This window comes from Cetorhinus maximus, chromosome 15, assembly GCF_964194155.1.
Source record: "Cetorhinus maximus chromosome 15, sCetMax3.hap1.1, whole genome shotgun sequence".
NCBI classification, from domain to species: domain Eukaryota; kingdom Metazoa; phylum Chordata; class Chondrichthyes; order Lamniformes; family Cetorhinidae; genus Cetorhinus; species Cetorhinus maximus.
In genome coordinates, this window is record NC_135893.1 from 60,392,623 (window position 1) to 60,408,900 (window position 16,278).

At 41.7% G+C, this 16,278-nt stretch overlaps 1 protein-coding gene and 1 long non-coding RNA gene across 5 annotated transcripts in view; both read right to left on the reverse strand.

The window, feature by feature from the left end:
• LOC144690734 (uncharacterized) overlaps positions 1–16,278 on the reverse strand; it is a 371,804-nt gene that overhangs the window by 179,989 nt on the left and 175,537 nt on the right. The window lies entirely within an intron of this gene.
• LOC144690726 (myosin phosphatase Rho-interacting protein-like) overlaps positions 1–16,278 on the reverse strand; it is a 228,548-nt gene that overhangs the window by 93,851 nt on the left and 118,419 nt on the right. For all 4 annotated transcript variants that reach the window (XM_078558503.1, XM_078558505.1, XM_078558504.1 and 1 more), the window contains exon 4: positions 9,219–9,370. In XM_078558503.1, coding sequence (XP_078414629.1) covers positions 9,219–9,370 — 152 coding nt within the window. The remainder of the gene's footprint in view (positions 1–9,218; positions 9,371–16,278) is intronic.

Genomic DNA, 16,278 nt, shown 5'->3' on the forward strand with positions numbered 1-16,278 from the left:
GTATGTTCTGTTCACAAAAGGCAGGACAAATCCAATCCAGCCAATTACCACCCCACCAGCCTACTCTCCATCATCAACAAAGTCATGGGATGTGTCGGCGACAGTGCTACCAAGTGGCACTCACTCAGCATTAACCTGCTCACTGACACTCAGTTTGGGTTCCGTCAGGGCCACTCAGCTATGGGCCTCATTATGCCTTGGTCTAAACATGGACAAAAGAACTGAACTCAAAAGTTGAGAGTGACTGCCCTCGACATCAAAACAGCATTTGACCGAGTTTGGCATGGAGTCATACTTAGTACAAAGGAAGACGGTTGTGGTTATTGAAGGTCAATAATCTCAGTCCCGAGACATCACTGCAGGAGTTCCTCAGGGTAGTGTCCTATGGCCAACCAGCTTCAGCTGCTTCATCAATGACCTTCCTTCCATCATAAGGTCAGAAGTGGGAATGTTCGCTGATGATTGCACGATGTTCAGCACCATTCATGACTCCTCAGATACTGAAGAAGTCTGTACCCATATGCAGCAAGACCAAGACAATATACAGGCTTGGTCTGATAGGCGGCAAGTAACACTCACGCCACGCAAGTGCCAGGCAATGACCATGTCCAACAAGAGAGAATCTAACCATCTCCCCTTGACATTCAATGGCGTTACCTTCGCTGAATCCCCCACTATCAACATCCTCGGGGTTACCATTGACCAGAAACTGAAAAGGACCTGCTTATAAATATTGTGGCTACAAGAGCAGGTCAGAGGGTGGGAATTCTGCTGAGAGTAATTCACCTCCTGACTCCCCAAAGCCTATCCACCATCTACAAGGCACAAGTCAGAAGTGCAATGGAATACTTCCCACTTGCCTGGATGAATGCAGTTCCAACAACACTCAGGAAGCTTGACACCATCCCGGACAAAGCAGCCTGCTTGGTTGGCACCCCATCCACCACCATAAACATTTAGTTCCTCCGCCACCAACGCACAATGGCAATAGTGTGTACCATCTACAAGGTGCATTACAGCAACTCACCAAGGCTTCTTTGACAGCACCTTCCAAACCCATGAACTTTACTACCTAGAAGGACAAGGGCAACAGATGCATGGGAACACTACCTCGCAGTCAAACAGCATCCTGACTTAGAACCATATCGCTGTTCCTTCACTGCCGCTGGGGCAAAATCCTGGAACTCCGTTCCTAATTGCACTGTGGGTGTTCCTGCAACACATGGATTGCCCTGGTTCAAGAAGGCAGCTCACGCCACATTCGCCAAGGCAAATAGGGATGGGCAATAAATGCTGGCCTAGCCAGCGACATCCACATCTCATGAACAAATTTTTTTAAAAACACTGTCACAATTGGGAGTACTGATAGATGTGATAGTTTTTAAGCAAGGCAGGGAAAGAATAAAAGGGAAGGTCTGTGATAAGGGTGGAAGGCAGGAGAGATCAAATGGCAAAAGGGATGATGGTGCAAGACAAAAAGGGATGGTAATGGCACAAGCAAAGAAACAAAATATGTATCCAGAGGAGGTGTAAATGAAAACTTCAAAACCATCGCCAATATGCAAAAACAAAATAACACAGAAGAGGAAAAAAATGGGAGCAGAGGTTATGATCTGAAATGGTTGAACTTTTTCAAGTTTCTGTTTGATATAGAGAGCACAAAGTACACACTATGGATAGATATCAAGTTACGTTCAAAGTCCTAAATTACATGTTTAAATTTTGATTTGGGACTTCAAACTCAACTTTCTAGCTCAGACACAAAAACGCTATAAACTAACTATATGGTTACACCAAAGGTACTTCTGGACTTCAAGTCAAATCAGAATGAGCTTAATTTACTTTGTTAAAACCTTAACCCCGTTTACCCTATTATTCCCACAGCATGATTTCAATTTCTGCAAATGAGAGTTTCACTCTAAGGTATTACCAATTAAATAACACTGCACAGATCACAATCATACTTCACGTGAATATGAACCAACAATTTACACTTGTACAGAGAGCGCCCTTTAATCTTTGCAGGGCTGGTGAAGATACACACAAAGCACAGTGATCTACAAGATTCAAATATTATTAACAAACAAAGTCAGCAATGGCACTGAACCTTGCAAAATGCCTTCATGTTCAACAGAGCAAATAATGTGTCAAAGTACAGAGATCCTCGATAAGCAGGAGTCTCAGTAAGTTATTCAGAAAGTAATAATAAGAGCAGAGAACTTACTAGCCTCGAGCAAGGTTAGAGTTTAGAAATAGAAAATAGTGAATATGTGAAAAGAGTCAGAGAAGGAAAGTGATTCAGGATCAACCTTTAAAAAGGTCCTGGCTTGACATCTGAGCAGTGGGATTGTTAAGGATTATAGATATATTAATAGCTTGATTATTTATTCAGGGAAGTAGAGGAAGAATCATAGCGTTTCTGAAGTTAGAATGAACAGGTGGTGCAGAGATAACCATATACAGACACTGAATGGGGTGGAATTTTAAACTGAATTGCCCCACTTTTACTTTGGATTTTCTTCTATTAAAATTGAGTTAAACAATAAGTTGCAACATCTTCACAATACAGACATGGGGCGGGATTTTCCGCCCCAGCCTGTCACAGGATCATCCGGTCCCGCCAAAAGTCAATGGATTGTCAAATCTCCCGCAGCGGGTCCCGCTATGACATGACCAGAAAATCCTGGCCATGGTAGGTATAATGTGAGAGATGAGGCATTAGATGTAGTGATTGAGGGAGAACCATGGGTCAGTACTATTCACGTGCCATAAATTTAATTAGCTTAAAGGTATTAATAGAAAGAGGAATATTTTACATAACATCAAGGTATTTCTGAATTCTCAAAATATCATCGCAGGTTTTCTTTTAATATAGTGTAAAATAAATATGTACTGACCGTGGAGAAAAGAAAAACCCAATTTGATTGCTATCAGCGATTCCCATTGCAAATTGTATGAGTAAGGATGTCAGGTAAAAGCATGAGACCTTGAGAGGGAAGATGAAGAAAGGGCCATGGAAGTGGGGACTCTTCTCAATGTGCATCCAATCCTGACCCCTTGACCACCACCACCCCCCTCCACAAGTCAAAGCCCATGTGTTGACTCTTGTCCCATTGGCTGAGATTGTCCCTGCAAAGGTATAGGTGGGCAGTCTTTGGCAGGCTCCCATAGCTTCAAAACTCAGAGGTCTACAATAAAATTGCTAAGTGGTTCCCATGCTGCTGAGAAAAAGGCTGACAGCTGGCAAGTGCAGATCAAAGCCAATAAACCCCAAGGTACCAAAAATCATCTCCAAAGCATTGAAAATTGTCTCCAAAGTAATAAAAGTACATTTTCAGAACAAATCCTGGAAGCAAAAGCCTTTTACTTAGGCAAGGAAGCAGGCGTCATATCTCAAAATTTTAAACCTTTTCTTGCCTGTTAGCTATTTAGCCTCATGAATCCCCACTGTCCTCTCAATTTGATTTACCTTGAAGTTCCAGGAAGCCCGGGAAACCCCCGCACTCAGAGTTGGCAGAATCCTAGGTTAAAACTGTACTTAATTGCCATTTAACATTTAAACCTCAGACCCACCAGCGGGGTTTCCTACATTCTAACAAACTTGCTTGTGTTAAATGTGCAAGCTGGTGCATTCTTGTTAGATTCCTGCCACACCAGCAGTTTCTGGTCTTTTAGCCTGCTACCTGCACGGAAAACTGCCCACATGAAAGGGCTAAGATTCCTCCCCGCGCATCCTCCCTCACGCCTTCTCCTCCTTCCCAGAAACATGATAGGGTCCCCCTTGTCCTCACTTATCACCCCACCAGCCTCCACATTCAAAGGATCATCCTCCGCCATTTCCGCCAACTCCAGCATGATGCCACCACCAAACACATCTTCCCTTCACCCCCCCTGACGGCATTCCGTAGGAATTGTTCCCTCCGGGACACCCTGGTCCACTCCTCCATCACCCCCTACTCCTCAACCCCTACCTATGGCACCTCCCCATGCCCACGTAGAAGATGCAACACCTGCCCCTTCACTTCCTCTCTCCTCACCGTCCAAGGGCCCAAACACTCCTTTCAAGTGAAGCAGCATTTCACTTGCATTTCCCCTAACTTAGTCTACTGCATTCGTTGCTCCCAATGCGGTCTCCTCTACATTGGAGAGACCAAACGCAAACTGGGCGACCGCTTTGCAGAACACCTGCGGTCTGTCCGCAAGAAAGACCCAAACCTCCTTGTCGCTTGCCATTTTAACACTCCACCCTGTTCTCTTGCCCACATGTCTGTCCTTGGTTTGTTGCATTGTTCCAGTGAAGCCCAACGCAAACTGGAGGAACAGCACCTCATCTTCCGACTAGGCACTTTACAGCCTTCCAGGCTGAATATTGAATTCAACAACTTTAGATCTTAAACTCCCCCTCTCCCCATCCCCACCCCGTTTCTCCCCCCTCCCTTTTTTTTCAATAATTTATATAGATTCTTCTTTTCCCACCTATTTCCATTATTTTTAAATCTAAAACTAAAACTTTGTTAGTCTTTCCACCCCACCCCCACTAGAGCTGTACCTTGAGTATCCTGTCTTCCATTCTTAATTAGCACTTTTCCTAGACAATATCATCACCTTCAACACCTCTTTGATCCTTTTGTCTGTGACATCTTTTGATTATCTGCTCCTATCACTGCTTGCTTATCTCCACAATCACCACACCCTCAACTTCTCTCTCCCCCCGCCCCCCCACCTTAGACCAGCTTATATTTCACTTTTCTCCTAACTATACTCAATTCTGCCGAAGGGTCATGAAGACTCGAAACGTTAACTGATTTCTTCTCCACCGATGCTGCCAGACCTGCTGAGTTTTTCCAGGTAATTCTGTTTTTGTTTAAGATTCCCTCTATATGTTTATGAAATGTTTTAAGGTTCAATTTAACAGTATCTGCTAATCTTTTCTCATAACCTCTCTGTCTCGAGTATTAAGTTCTTCAATTAGTTATTGTACTTTCCATAATGTTCCTGGCTGAATCATGCTTCTGACATTTGTCATAAATCTTTTTCTGTTTTATTTTAACTTTTATTTCCTTTGTCATCCAGGAGACATTAACTTTGGATTCTCTATCTTTTCCCTTCAAAGGAAAATGCCTAGTTTACACCTGAACTATGTCTTCTCTGAATGTTCTCTATTCCTCTGTGCCTGCTTTACCCTAAATGTTTTTTTTCAGTCCACTTGTTCTAGGCCCCTTCTTAAATCACTGATATTAACTTTTCCAAATTGAGCAATTTTACCTTTGATACTCCCTGGTCTTTTTCCTAATTATTTTAAATCGAATCATGTTGTGGTTACTGTTAGCTAGATGATCTTCTACTGTAACACACTCCACTTGCCCTACTTCATTACTCAGAACTAGGTTCAATACGACTTCCTACATTATTGGAATGGAGACGTATCGATCAAGAAAGTTTTCTATACGTATAGCAGAAATTCTTCTCCTTCCCTACCTTTAGCTGCACGTTTTTCCCATTCTATATCAGGATAATTAAATCTAATATTACTACCCTATTTTTGATACACGCATTTGAAATTTGGTGCCAGATTTGCTCATCTATCTCGTCTCACAGTTTGGCACCCGATAAAAAATTCCCAACCATGTATCAGATACCCTTCAAGTCAAATAGATTTTACTGAAAAATGACATTTTCTCAAAGCTTTTCATCTTGCACTCATCAGGACAATCACAAGAATACCAATGTCAGGGGAAGCAACAACTTTATACTTCATGAGAAGAGAGTGCTGATTGGCTAGCGAGTGGACTCTGATTGGTAGAGGCGTTGCCATGGAGAATGCACCAGTTAATAGTGACTGACAGTTAACTACCAAGCATTGTTTGAATTTTAAACCAGGCAGCTTGACTCTGATTGGTCAAGGCATTGCCCTGAGAAATGAACCAGCGAATGGCTAGCGCTTATTTGTTCAGCTGAAACAGACACAATGTGTGTACATGTTCTTTCTGTCTGCAAAGGACAGGATCCTGTGTATTAATATATTTAACTTCCAGTACATGCAAATGAGCCACACTGCAAGCCTGACTGGCAATCTTAAATTGGTTGTCTGCATAATTTTTAGCACTGAAGTGGGGCTTTCGAGCTGTACTGCAATTATGGGGTTAAAATGATTTTCTAACATTAAGCTTATTAAGTGCAAAAGCAACAAAGCAACTTTACTGCAGATGTGTGAGTCACATGGTTTGTTTCAGTAAACATATCACAAACACATCCTCTGAGGACATCCTGCTGGATGATTGGTGCTTAGCACCCACTTTGACCCTACAAGTCTGTTCTGGACAGACACTAGTGCTGATGTTATTTCCACAACTGAAAACAATGGAGCCTACCAAGGTAAGCTGTCCCTGGCTCCAAGGCTGTTCCTTGTGTGGAAGATTTCTCGCCTTCCACGACAGGGATGAATGGAACAAAAACAAAAATTCCTGGAAAAATTCAGCAGGTCTGACAGCATCTGCGGAGAGGGATACAATTGACGTTTTGAGTCCGTATGACCCTTCATCAGAACTAAGGCATATAGAAATGAGATGAAATATAATATGAATGGATGTTGTCTGGGGCCATTTGGTTGTGCCAATTTCCTTCTCCGTTTCTTAATTAGATTACATGATGGTGGTTATCCTGTGTCATTGTTGTGATGTCCTAAATTCCAGTCCTCCTTAATGGTATCAGTTCTGTTGTGAGCAGCACTGTGATTGTAACGCAATTAGAATAGTATATAAACTACTTGAAACTTTGTATTGTTGGAGAAGTCTCCTGGTTTACCAGTAGAGATTTGTCTCCCCACCGGTGTAAAAAAATTAAGGCTGCTTGACGTTTGAATGAAAGGCTCTGCGTTGAGTGTTAGTTTAAAATACTCCACAACAGCACACTTGAGAATTATTTAGCAAATGTTGTCCAATCGCAGAATCACATCTAATGTTGGACACTATGTTTTGAGTTTTGCAAGCACGGGCTGGGTGAGTATGATCTGTACCTTGCCCGTTGCGAGCAGCGGAAGGGACATGCTGTTTGATATGATCCGCCAGTCTTTGGATGCTACATATCACATCTGCCAGATGATACATATCTAGCATCACACTGGCACTGAAATTTATATACCACATTCCTCATTTATGAGATAGGCAGAACATCTTTTTGGCTTGATAGCAGCATCCTGTTAGCGGCGAATACCACTCATGTTGCTACTGCATAGTAGCAACGTGAAACAGCTAGCTTCACCTGTTGCTCAAATTTTTTGAGCTGCCTTGCCCTTCCAGGGTAACCTGAGGTAGACTGGGCACTTTTCCGGGCCCAAAGTGACGACCTTAGGCCCCTTCATGAGTTTGTGAGCTATCCAGCGAGAAAATTATCTGTTACATCCTGAGTCCAATATGACTCTTCTTCAGAACTGGGGTTTCTCTCTCCACAGATGCTGCCAGACCTGAGTTTTTCCAGCACTTTCTGTTTTTTTGAATAAGAGAAAGTTAATTTAAAGTCTTATTTCAAGTTGAACCATGACAGCAGGGCAAGGTGTCATAGGCACAAACTGATAAAAAAAAAGAAAGACTTGCATTTATATAACATTTTTCATGACCACTGGATGTCTCAAAGCGCTTTACAGCCAATGATGTGTAATCACTATTGTAAAGCAGGAAACGCGGCAGCTAATTTGCACTCATCAAACTCCCGCAAACAGCAATGTGATGATGACCTGTTTTTGTGATGTTGATTCCAGTGTCCATGATGCATCCTCAGCGTCGCATGGAAAAACAAAGCCACCAATGAGCAGTCCTTTCTAGGGCAAACATGCCAAGCAAAGAAGGCTTCACTGGCTTTGGCATTTGCACAGGGTGGAAGATGGTTGCATCCCCAAGGTTATGCAGTACGAGGAGCTTGCCGATCAGCAGGGTGCCCAAAGCTCCGACTCAAGGATGCTATCACGAGACATGAAAACCCTCAACATCAACCACGACAAATAGGAAACTCTGGCAGACCATGGATGCAAATAGCAGCACCAATGGTAGTCAGACATTCACCACCACAACTTGTGGTTTTAGAAGCCCCAAAGCAGGTGCTAGTTCTGCACACAAGGTGTCAGGAGAGATCATCCTGCACCACCAGCGAAGAACAACTTCATGCGTGGCATTTATGGTGATCTTATCTGGATCGGCTTGTTCAGCCATGAAAAGAAGTGCAACAGATGATCTCATCTGACCTCACAAAAGTTCTGAGGCTGCGTTCCCAGCATCTCTTGCAGCTGAAAGGATGCCAACCAACCAGTTGTGATGTTGATTGTGGGATATTGGGGATAATTCCCCTAATCTTTGAAATAGTACCATGGGATCTTTTACATCCACCCGAGCAGGCAGGTAGAGTCTCAGTTTAACGTCTCAGCCAAAAGACAGCACCTTTGACAATGCAGCATTCCCTCAATACTGCACTGGAATGTCAGCCTTGATTTTTTTTTTTGGTGCTGAAGCCCTGGAGTGGGACTTGAACCAGGAACCTTGTGATTCAGAGGCAAGTGTGCTACCAACTGAGCCACAGCTGACACTAAAAGGCAAGTTCCAAGATGGCGGTCATGAAAAGGTTTTTCACACAAATATTGCCTGGAATGATCTGAGTAGGGTAGTGGAGGAAAAATTACAGGATCATTGAAAAAACAGTTGGGTGCTATGATGTTGAAGGGGTGGTGGGGTGCAGTGGTCATCAGTGGCTTTAGGTTTCTATGGATAGAATGTGATATCAGTGGTGTATTGAGGCATTGATTTTCCTGTTCTCTATTCTTGCAATTAAATTGTATGACAGTATGTACTTAAAAATATAAGAGGCAGTAGGGGTTTGAATCCTCACATTAAAGGATAAAACAACAGATAGCATAGCAATTGTTGTTCTTCAAAGTAATTAATAGAATGTGAAATGCTTTAATAAGTTTCTGAGAGATGTGATAAGGCACTTTATAAATGCAAGTGTGTCTTTGTTTGACCGTGGATTGCTATTGGTAAGGCTATTGAGTGGTGTAATTAACACAGGTCTACTTAATTTGAGGACAATCATGTGGCGCTGACTCATCAAGAAACATCGATGTACAAAGGAAATGGAACCAAAGAGTTGCCCACCAACTGGCTTAGAACGATACAGAGGTCAGTCACGACCCCAGGGAAGAAGTGGTTGATAATATCAGAAACAACACTCACCCATTGATGGTCTCTTTGTTTTCTGCACGAATGAAATGCTGTTTCTCTGGCATTATAATGCAAAGCGAGTTCTTCTGAGCTGTCTTACTCTCACCGTCAGTGACATCAGTGGAGAGATTCATATTAATGGTGCCTTGCGGAAGAGTGCTGGGCTGTTGTAATTAAAGAGGAAATTTCGGTGAATGGATTTATTTCAACTTTTGAGTCCTCCACAATCTCACATATGGTACTGTTTTAAAAACAAACCACACAAAGCAAATGCATCAAAATGCAATTAGAAATGAATAATTATCAATTTTTAAAAAATCAACTCAACCACATACTTTGATTTCCCCAGAAATTCACCCATCAATGGCTAAATGGCAATTGAGTTATTTGGTGGGTGAAATTCCAGAGAAATTAAGTGGCAGGCAGATTAATGGAAAGTTGGAGATTCAATTTCCATCTGGAACTATTGCCTCTTCTTTAAAATCAGGTTTCACTTGGACATGAAGTTTCATAAGAGCTGATGAAAGGGCATAGACTTGATACATTAACTCTATTTCTCCCTCCATAGATGCTGCCAGACCTGGTGTATTTCTAGCATTTTCTGTTCACAGGGTGATATCCTCACATGTATTTGCTCAATTTTACTCTCGCCTCCGCTTTGATGACCTAGCTCTCAGTAAAACCCATCAAAAACTCTGCTGCCCATAACCTAACCCACATCAAGTCCTGTTCATGCATCGCCCATTGTACTTGCTTACCTACATTGGTTCCTGGTCCACTAATGATTTTAAAATTCTCAATCATGTGCTCAAATCCCTCCATGGCCCAGCCCCTCTCGAAACCTCCTCCAACCCTAAAATCCGCATTCCTCGTATCTAGAAACTTGAGCACCCACACTCCTGTCTTCCCACTATTTCCTTTAGTCCTAAAATCTGGAATTCTCTCCCAAATCTATTTTCACTTCCATCCTTTTCAAGAGCCTCCTTAAAACCTACCGCTGTAACCAAGCTTTTAGCACCCATCCTCACTCCTTTGGTTCAGTATCAATTTTTGTCTGATTACCTTTCTCTGCTGTGCTTTGGAACACTTTCCTACATTAAAGGCTCTATGTAAATGCAAGTTGCTGTTGGAACCAACAGCACTGTCTCTACACCCTAGTATTCCTGCTGTTAATGTATAGTCATTGTTTATATAATTGAAGTATTTAACCACTCTAGTTCATATACAGTTACAATCCTGTCGAGAAGGTGTATACACTATATTTACTCCTGCTGTTATATCCACTATTTAATTAGCTGGGGTCACTATCTCTGAAATTCTTAATGTGCAGTCTATACTGTCTATACAACACTGAAGTAATAAAGAATGAAGTGTGAGTGCAGACTGTAGAACAATATGTTACACCTGGAGGAGTACCTGATGACTGAAGGCCCAGTATCATGAAGAGATATTGTCTATAAATGTTATTGGAAATTGTTAAATTGGAATTGTAGTACAGTCTGTGTCTGTTTGTGTGCCTTAATTGGATTAAAGCCAGCAAGTCTGGAAGCTTTGATATATAGAGTTTGAGATGTCAGTTGGGTAAACAGTAAGAATAGAAGAATAGAAAGAGTACATTTGCATTTGTTGAATAAACCATTCAAATGAATGGGTAAAATCTTGCACCTAGCTGACAGACGCCAAACAATTTGTTTTTTTCTCAGCTTACTAACAAAATTGGTGGAATGAAAGGATGTTATTGTTAGGAGAGGTAAAATGAAAAACCTAGGATACAATGGAAAATTTACATTCAAAGGGGAAGCTAGGTATAAACAGAGAGGTTGTGTGTATAGGTCAAAGGCATTTAAGATTTAAACAGCCTGTAAGCCTACAACTGTCTACAAAGGAACCAAATTGCAAGGGATAAAAGCAAAAAACTGCAGATGCTGGAAATCCAAAACAAAAACAAAAATACCTGGAAAAAACCTGCTGAGTTTTTCCAGGTATTTTTGTTTTTGTTTCAAATTGCAAGGGACCTCATTTTGAATTTGTAAGGTCAAATGTGCTTTGCCTGGTGTCTGTTTAAAGTCTATGGGTTATTGTTGCCTTGGTGAAGATTTACCTGGGAGTGATTAATTTGGGGATTTGTTTAAAAGTTATTACAGTATTAATTTGTAGACATCTGTGTTTAATTAGTTGTTAAATTAATAAATGTTTAATTTAGTTTTATGTAAAAAGCCTCTTGAGGCTTGGTGGTTTTATTCCTGAATTCAGAGCTGCATCTCGAACATACCAATTAAAAGCATAGGTTATGACAGTTGTTCAAGTTTCCCTCTGGGATTTAAACAACTCAGCTTTACCAACTGCTGTGTCATAACACCAGTAATTTTATAATGTGAAAGCCAATGGGATGTCTCGAGATACAGAGGTCTATCCAAAACCTCTCTTCTGCTCTCACTTCCTCTATCATCAGTCTGAGATTCATTACCTGATCTAAGTGTTGGCTGACAGAACTGGCTGTTGCCTTGTATCACAGCAAATTACGTGCAGGCATCAAAATGCCTAGAGCTGTCCCTCTGCGTTGAATGACTATGCTATCACAGATTTTTCTAGATACATCTGTATTTATAGCACTGCTGGTGAAAGGGAGGACTCACTGTTCCACCCGTGGCTGCATTCACTCTCTCTCCAAAGTAACATTTCCATATTTGCACTCAATCAAAAGCAGGCTATCATATTACCTAGCATAATTCAGCAATACTACAGACAGCAGTACTTCAAATGAAAATGTTACAAAAGGGGAAAGCACAGCATTGAGGGGTTACCTTACTGGGACAGAATTGACAAAGCACCAAATGGGAATTTTAATGCCATCCCCAATGGGTGGGAGGAGGTCAGGTTAAACTGGTAAAAATGTGAAACATGACCCCCAAGATAATGCAAAAGTGCCTATTTCCGTTTTAACCACGATGGGTTTGGGGAGGTCCAGAAATCCATTCTGGAGAGATGAGTCGCTGATTATAATATCTAAACTCATCGATTATAATATTTAAGCTAAGCTCCATTCCTCAGATTTTGGAATCCATTTGATTTTAACAGTTGCAAATTGGGTCCCCCAGCGTTTGACAAACCTGGTGGCTGAAGGGAGGCAGGAGCTACCAGAACCAGTACGCAAATGCTTCTTCCGTGCTGCTTGTAGGCTAGAAAGAGCAGGAGTGCTTCCGCCTCTCAAACAAACCTTCTGCAATCTCTCCCCCTCCTACAATACCTTTCTCGCTGCTGCATTCCAAGTGCCCCACTTCCCTGCCATCCTCTTCAGTTTTCAGGGACCAAACCCCGCAATTCTCAGCTGCAGCCTTCTACTATAGGTTGTCCTATCTGGCAGCAGGCCAGCCTATCAACCAGGCCAGCTACTGGGCAAGAACTAGAGTAAAGAAAATTCCAATGAAGTCCTCAGTTAAATTTGTCAGGACATCCACCATCTCAGTATTTCCAGGTTTCCCAGCTGCAGACACTCTGCCTCTCCAATTCATCATAAATATTGGGGCCAAGTTTCACCCAAACTTTCATTTCAACATGGTATACTTGAGACTAGATTTTTCTTTTTAATGGATTCAATTTGCTTGATTGGTCAGCTAATACTGGACAAAGTTTGGCAATAAATGAGTTGAGGGACTGTTGGCACAGTGGGGGTAGTCGTTGAATTATTCTAATTCCAAAGAGTATTTGATTTATTGTGGTTAAAGATTTTGTTTTGCATCTCATTTGTGTCAAACTTGAGCTTCTAACTGAAGTGGCAGGATGTAATTTTTTACAACTCTAATTACAACATTACAAGCAAAACGAAAGGGCAATGCTGAGCCAGGAAACAGATATTTTCCTGGAGCTTCTATGTAAACAAGGCCACATAAAAACAGGAATGAGTACTTGACGTAAGGACTCTCTTACACTCACACCTGGAACTTGTTTACACCCACAATGACACTCATCCTCACCTGAGCACTCTCACACCCAGCTAGGGCTTTCCCACATTCTTATCCAGAGACCCATCACATCCTTACATAGTTTATATGGATGGAAGGTAAGAAAATCTTGCATCATATAGTGCTTTTCACGTTAGGCCATTACACAGTTGTTCACAGCCTTTGAAGTATGTTCAAAGCATAGTCCCAGTTGCAATGCAGGTAAACTTTGAAAAATAACGAGCAATTCCAGCTATGAAACTAATCAGTAAGACCTCCCATTAATCATTCAGTAATGATATTTTCAGATGCCCTTTCCTTCCTTGCACACCTGAATGCCCCTCTGACATTTGGTTAATTTCTAGAATAAATCGGAACATGCTGGTATCACTGCATACTGCAGGAAATCTGTAAGATACTGTCCTGCACTCAGTCACCTCACTGTAACCTCTCACTAATTAATGACCAATTTCCTCTTTCCAAACTGCCACATTCCTAATACTAGAACTGCACTCCTTGTTTTAACGAATTCCCCAGGATGTCTGAATCTGCACCTGCCTGCAGCAAGGTCTATCATTAACCCATTACTACTGCTGACGGATGCTTTGAACATTAAAAGTTTTCCTCCTGTTATTGTAGTAACTCCAGCTGTCATTACTATACACATCTCTATACTTCCTTCAGGCGTCCAGTTCAAACAGCCTTCCAAACCATAAATAACTGTTAGAAATAGTTATCCTGATGAAATCTTACAGAGCAGCATTCCTAGGGCAATCAGTTCCAGTCTATGAATTGTCACCTAAAACAAGGTCTTACTTTTCCTCATAAAAGGGAGACGGTGACATAAAGGTTTTTCTGCTCTATAGCACTAACATTCATCAAGCAGCAGGATTAGAAGTAGAAAGAACTGGGCTGATTACAGCTAATTCACCAATGCTAAAATATGGTTGTACACTAATGATCACTTGGATCTGCTGCCATTTGCATGCATTAAACTACAAGATGGAGAGATCTGTGATGCTTTGCAGAGAAGAATGACAGTGCCCTCAGGCTGGGAGCTTATCACTCAATCTTCCTCAGCCAAAGTATTATGCGTGGAGTCAAAAACCAGTGCAAGAAACTAACAATCTTAAAAAGAGATAAAACTGATTCCTCTAGGCTAAGTTGATAAATATACTGCCAGTGTGGTATTGAACAATATAGACCAGGAAACTGCCAGGGTCCATACCTCATCTATGCCAAGGTTGTTGGCTTCTGCTAGGCCAATAATTAGGGTTTGAAATGCTTTTGGGCTAGAGGGTAGGGGGGTGAGGAAATTGTCAGCTTCCTGCTCCTGATCACATTCTAATGACTCCTCCTAGAAAGAGAGCGAGTGATTGTGAACAAAAGAGGGAGGGAGGGAGAATGAGAGAAAGTGAAAGCGTATGTGTGTATTATATATATTATATGCCTGCATGACCAATTTATGAAAAGCAGCAACAGCACATGCAGAATCATAGAATTTTGCAACACAGGAGATCATTCAGCGCATCATGTTTGTGCTGGCAATTGAGGAGCCATCTAGCCTAATCTCATGTTTGGGCTCTTGGTCAGTAGCCTTGTGTGTTATGGCAGTACAAGTGCGTGTCCAAATACTTTTTAAATGTGATGAGGGTTTCTGCCTCTGCTATGCTTTCAGGCAGTGAGTCCCAGATTCACACCACCCTCTGGGTGAAATTATTTCCCTTTGTCACAACTCACTGGGGATAGTGCGCTGTAATATCAAGCCCCACTGTTCCCCGAGCCGTGACAAATGTGAAGAAGTTTGATCAAACTACCAGATTGCCCCAATTTTACTTAATTGTTTAGTTTAGGTTAACAGAATACGAGCGCCAGGTTTGTAAACTTAATAAGTAAATAACTGTTTATTGAACAAATTGTCTTTAACCAGTGGCAAAAGAAAGAAATATGAACTGCTAATTTCTAACTCTATAACCTAAACTCTACCCCTTCTTAAATCCCTATACACACACATGCAAGACACACAAAAACATGGATTTTAAAGGTGGAATAGAACAGTTCAATAGCACCAATTCCAGAGTACAGGAGTCGATGGGTTGATTTTGATCGATGTCTCGCAAATTTCTTTCAGTTCTTGTTGAGGACATGAAATGGTCTTCCAGCACTTTCAGTATTTAGTTCACTGGTTGAGCACTTGCCTTTCAATGTCTTTAACAGTGATTTTCCCCTTTGCCTCTTGGCAGGGGTTTACAGAGAGAGCAGGTTATACAGATAGGAGAACAGAAAAACAGCTAGTTATTATTGTGGAATTACTGGAATCTTATACACACAGGAGAAAGAGGTTTTAGGTTTTGTTCTTTCCAGGCTAGGAGCTATTCTGCTCTGCTCTCTCTCAAAATCTGATCACCTGGTCAGAAGCCAATTAAAACGCTGTTGTCAGGCAGTTCCCTTGGTCCAGGACTCCTTTCTAGCACCATCCTGTCTTTCATGGCACACTCTGTTCCAGGACTGAAACATTGTATATCTCTCTCATCCTGTTCCAGTGAACATGTCTTCCAAACTGCAGCCATTGTAATTTTAAATCCACAGTCCAACAGAAATAAAAAGATATGTTCCTTACACCTTTGATTCCCCTCTAATCCTCCTATCCTAAATCTATGCCCCTAATTTATGGCCCCCTTAACCAGGGGCAATAAGGCCTTCCTACCCACTCTATCTAGATCCCTCATAATTTTATACACTTCAATTAGATTTCCCCTCAGCCTCCTCTGTTCCAAAGAAAACTCAAATCTTTCCGCATAACTAAAATTCTCAAGCCCAGGCAACAGCCTCAAAAATCTTCTCTGTACTCTCTCTAGTGCAGCATATCTTTCCTATACTGCAGTGACTGGAACTGTACACAATCCTCCAGCTGTGACTGAACCATTGTTTTATACAGTTCCAGCATACCCTCCCTAGTCTTGTATTCTATGCCTTGGTTAATAAAGGCGACTATCCTGCATGCCTTCTTGACCGCCTTATCTACCTGTCAGCCACCTTCAGGGATATGTGGACATGCACTCCAAGGTCTCTTTGTTCCTCTACACATCCACATATGCTACCATTTATTGCATATTCCCTTGCCTGTTTGC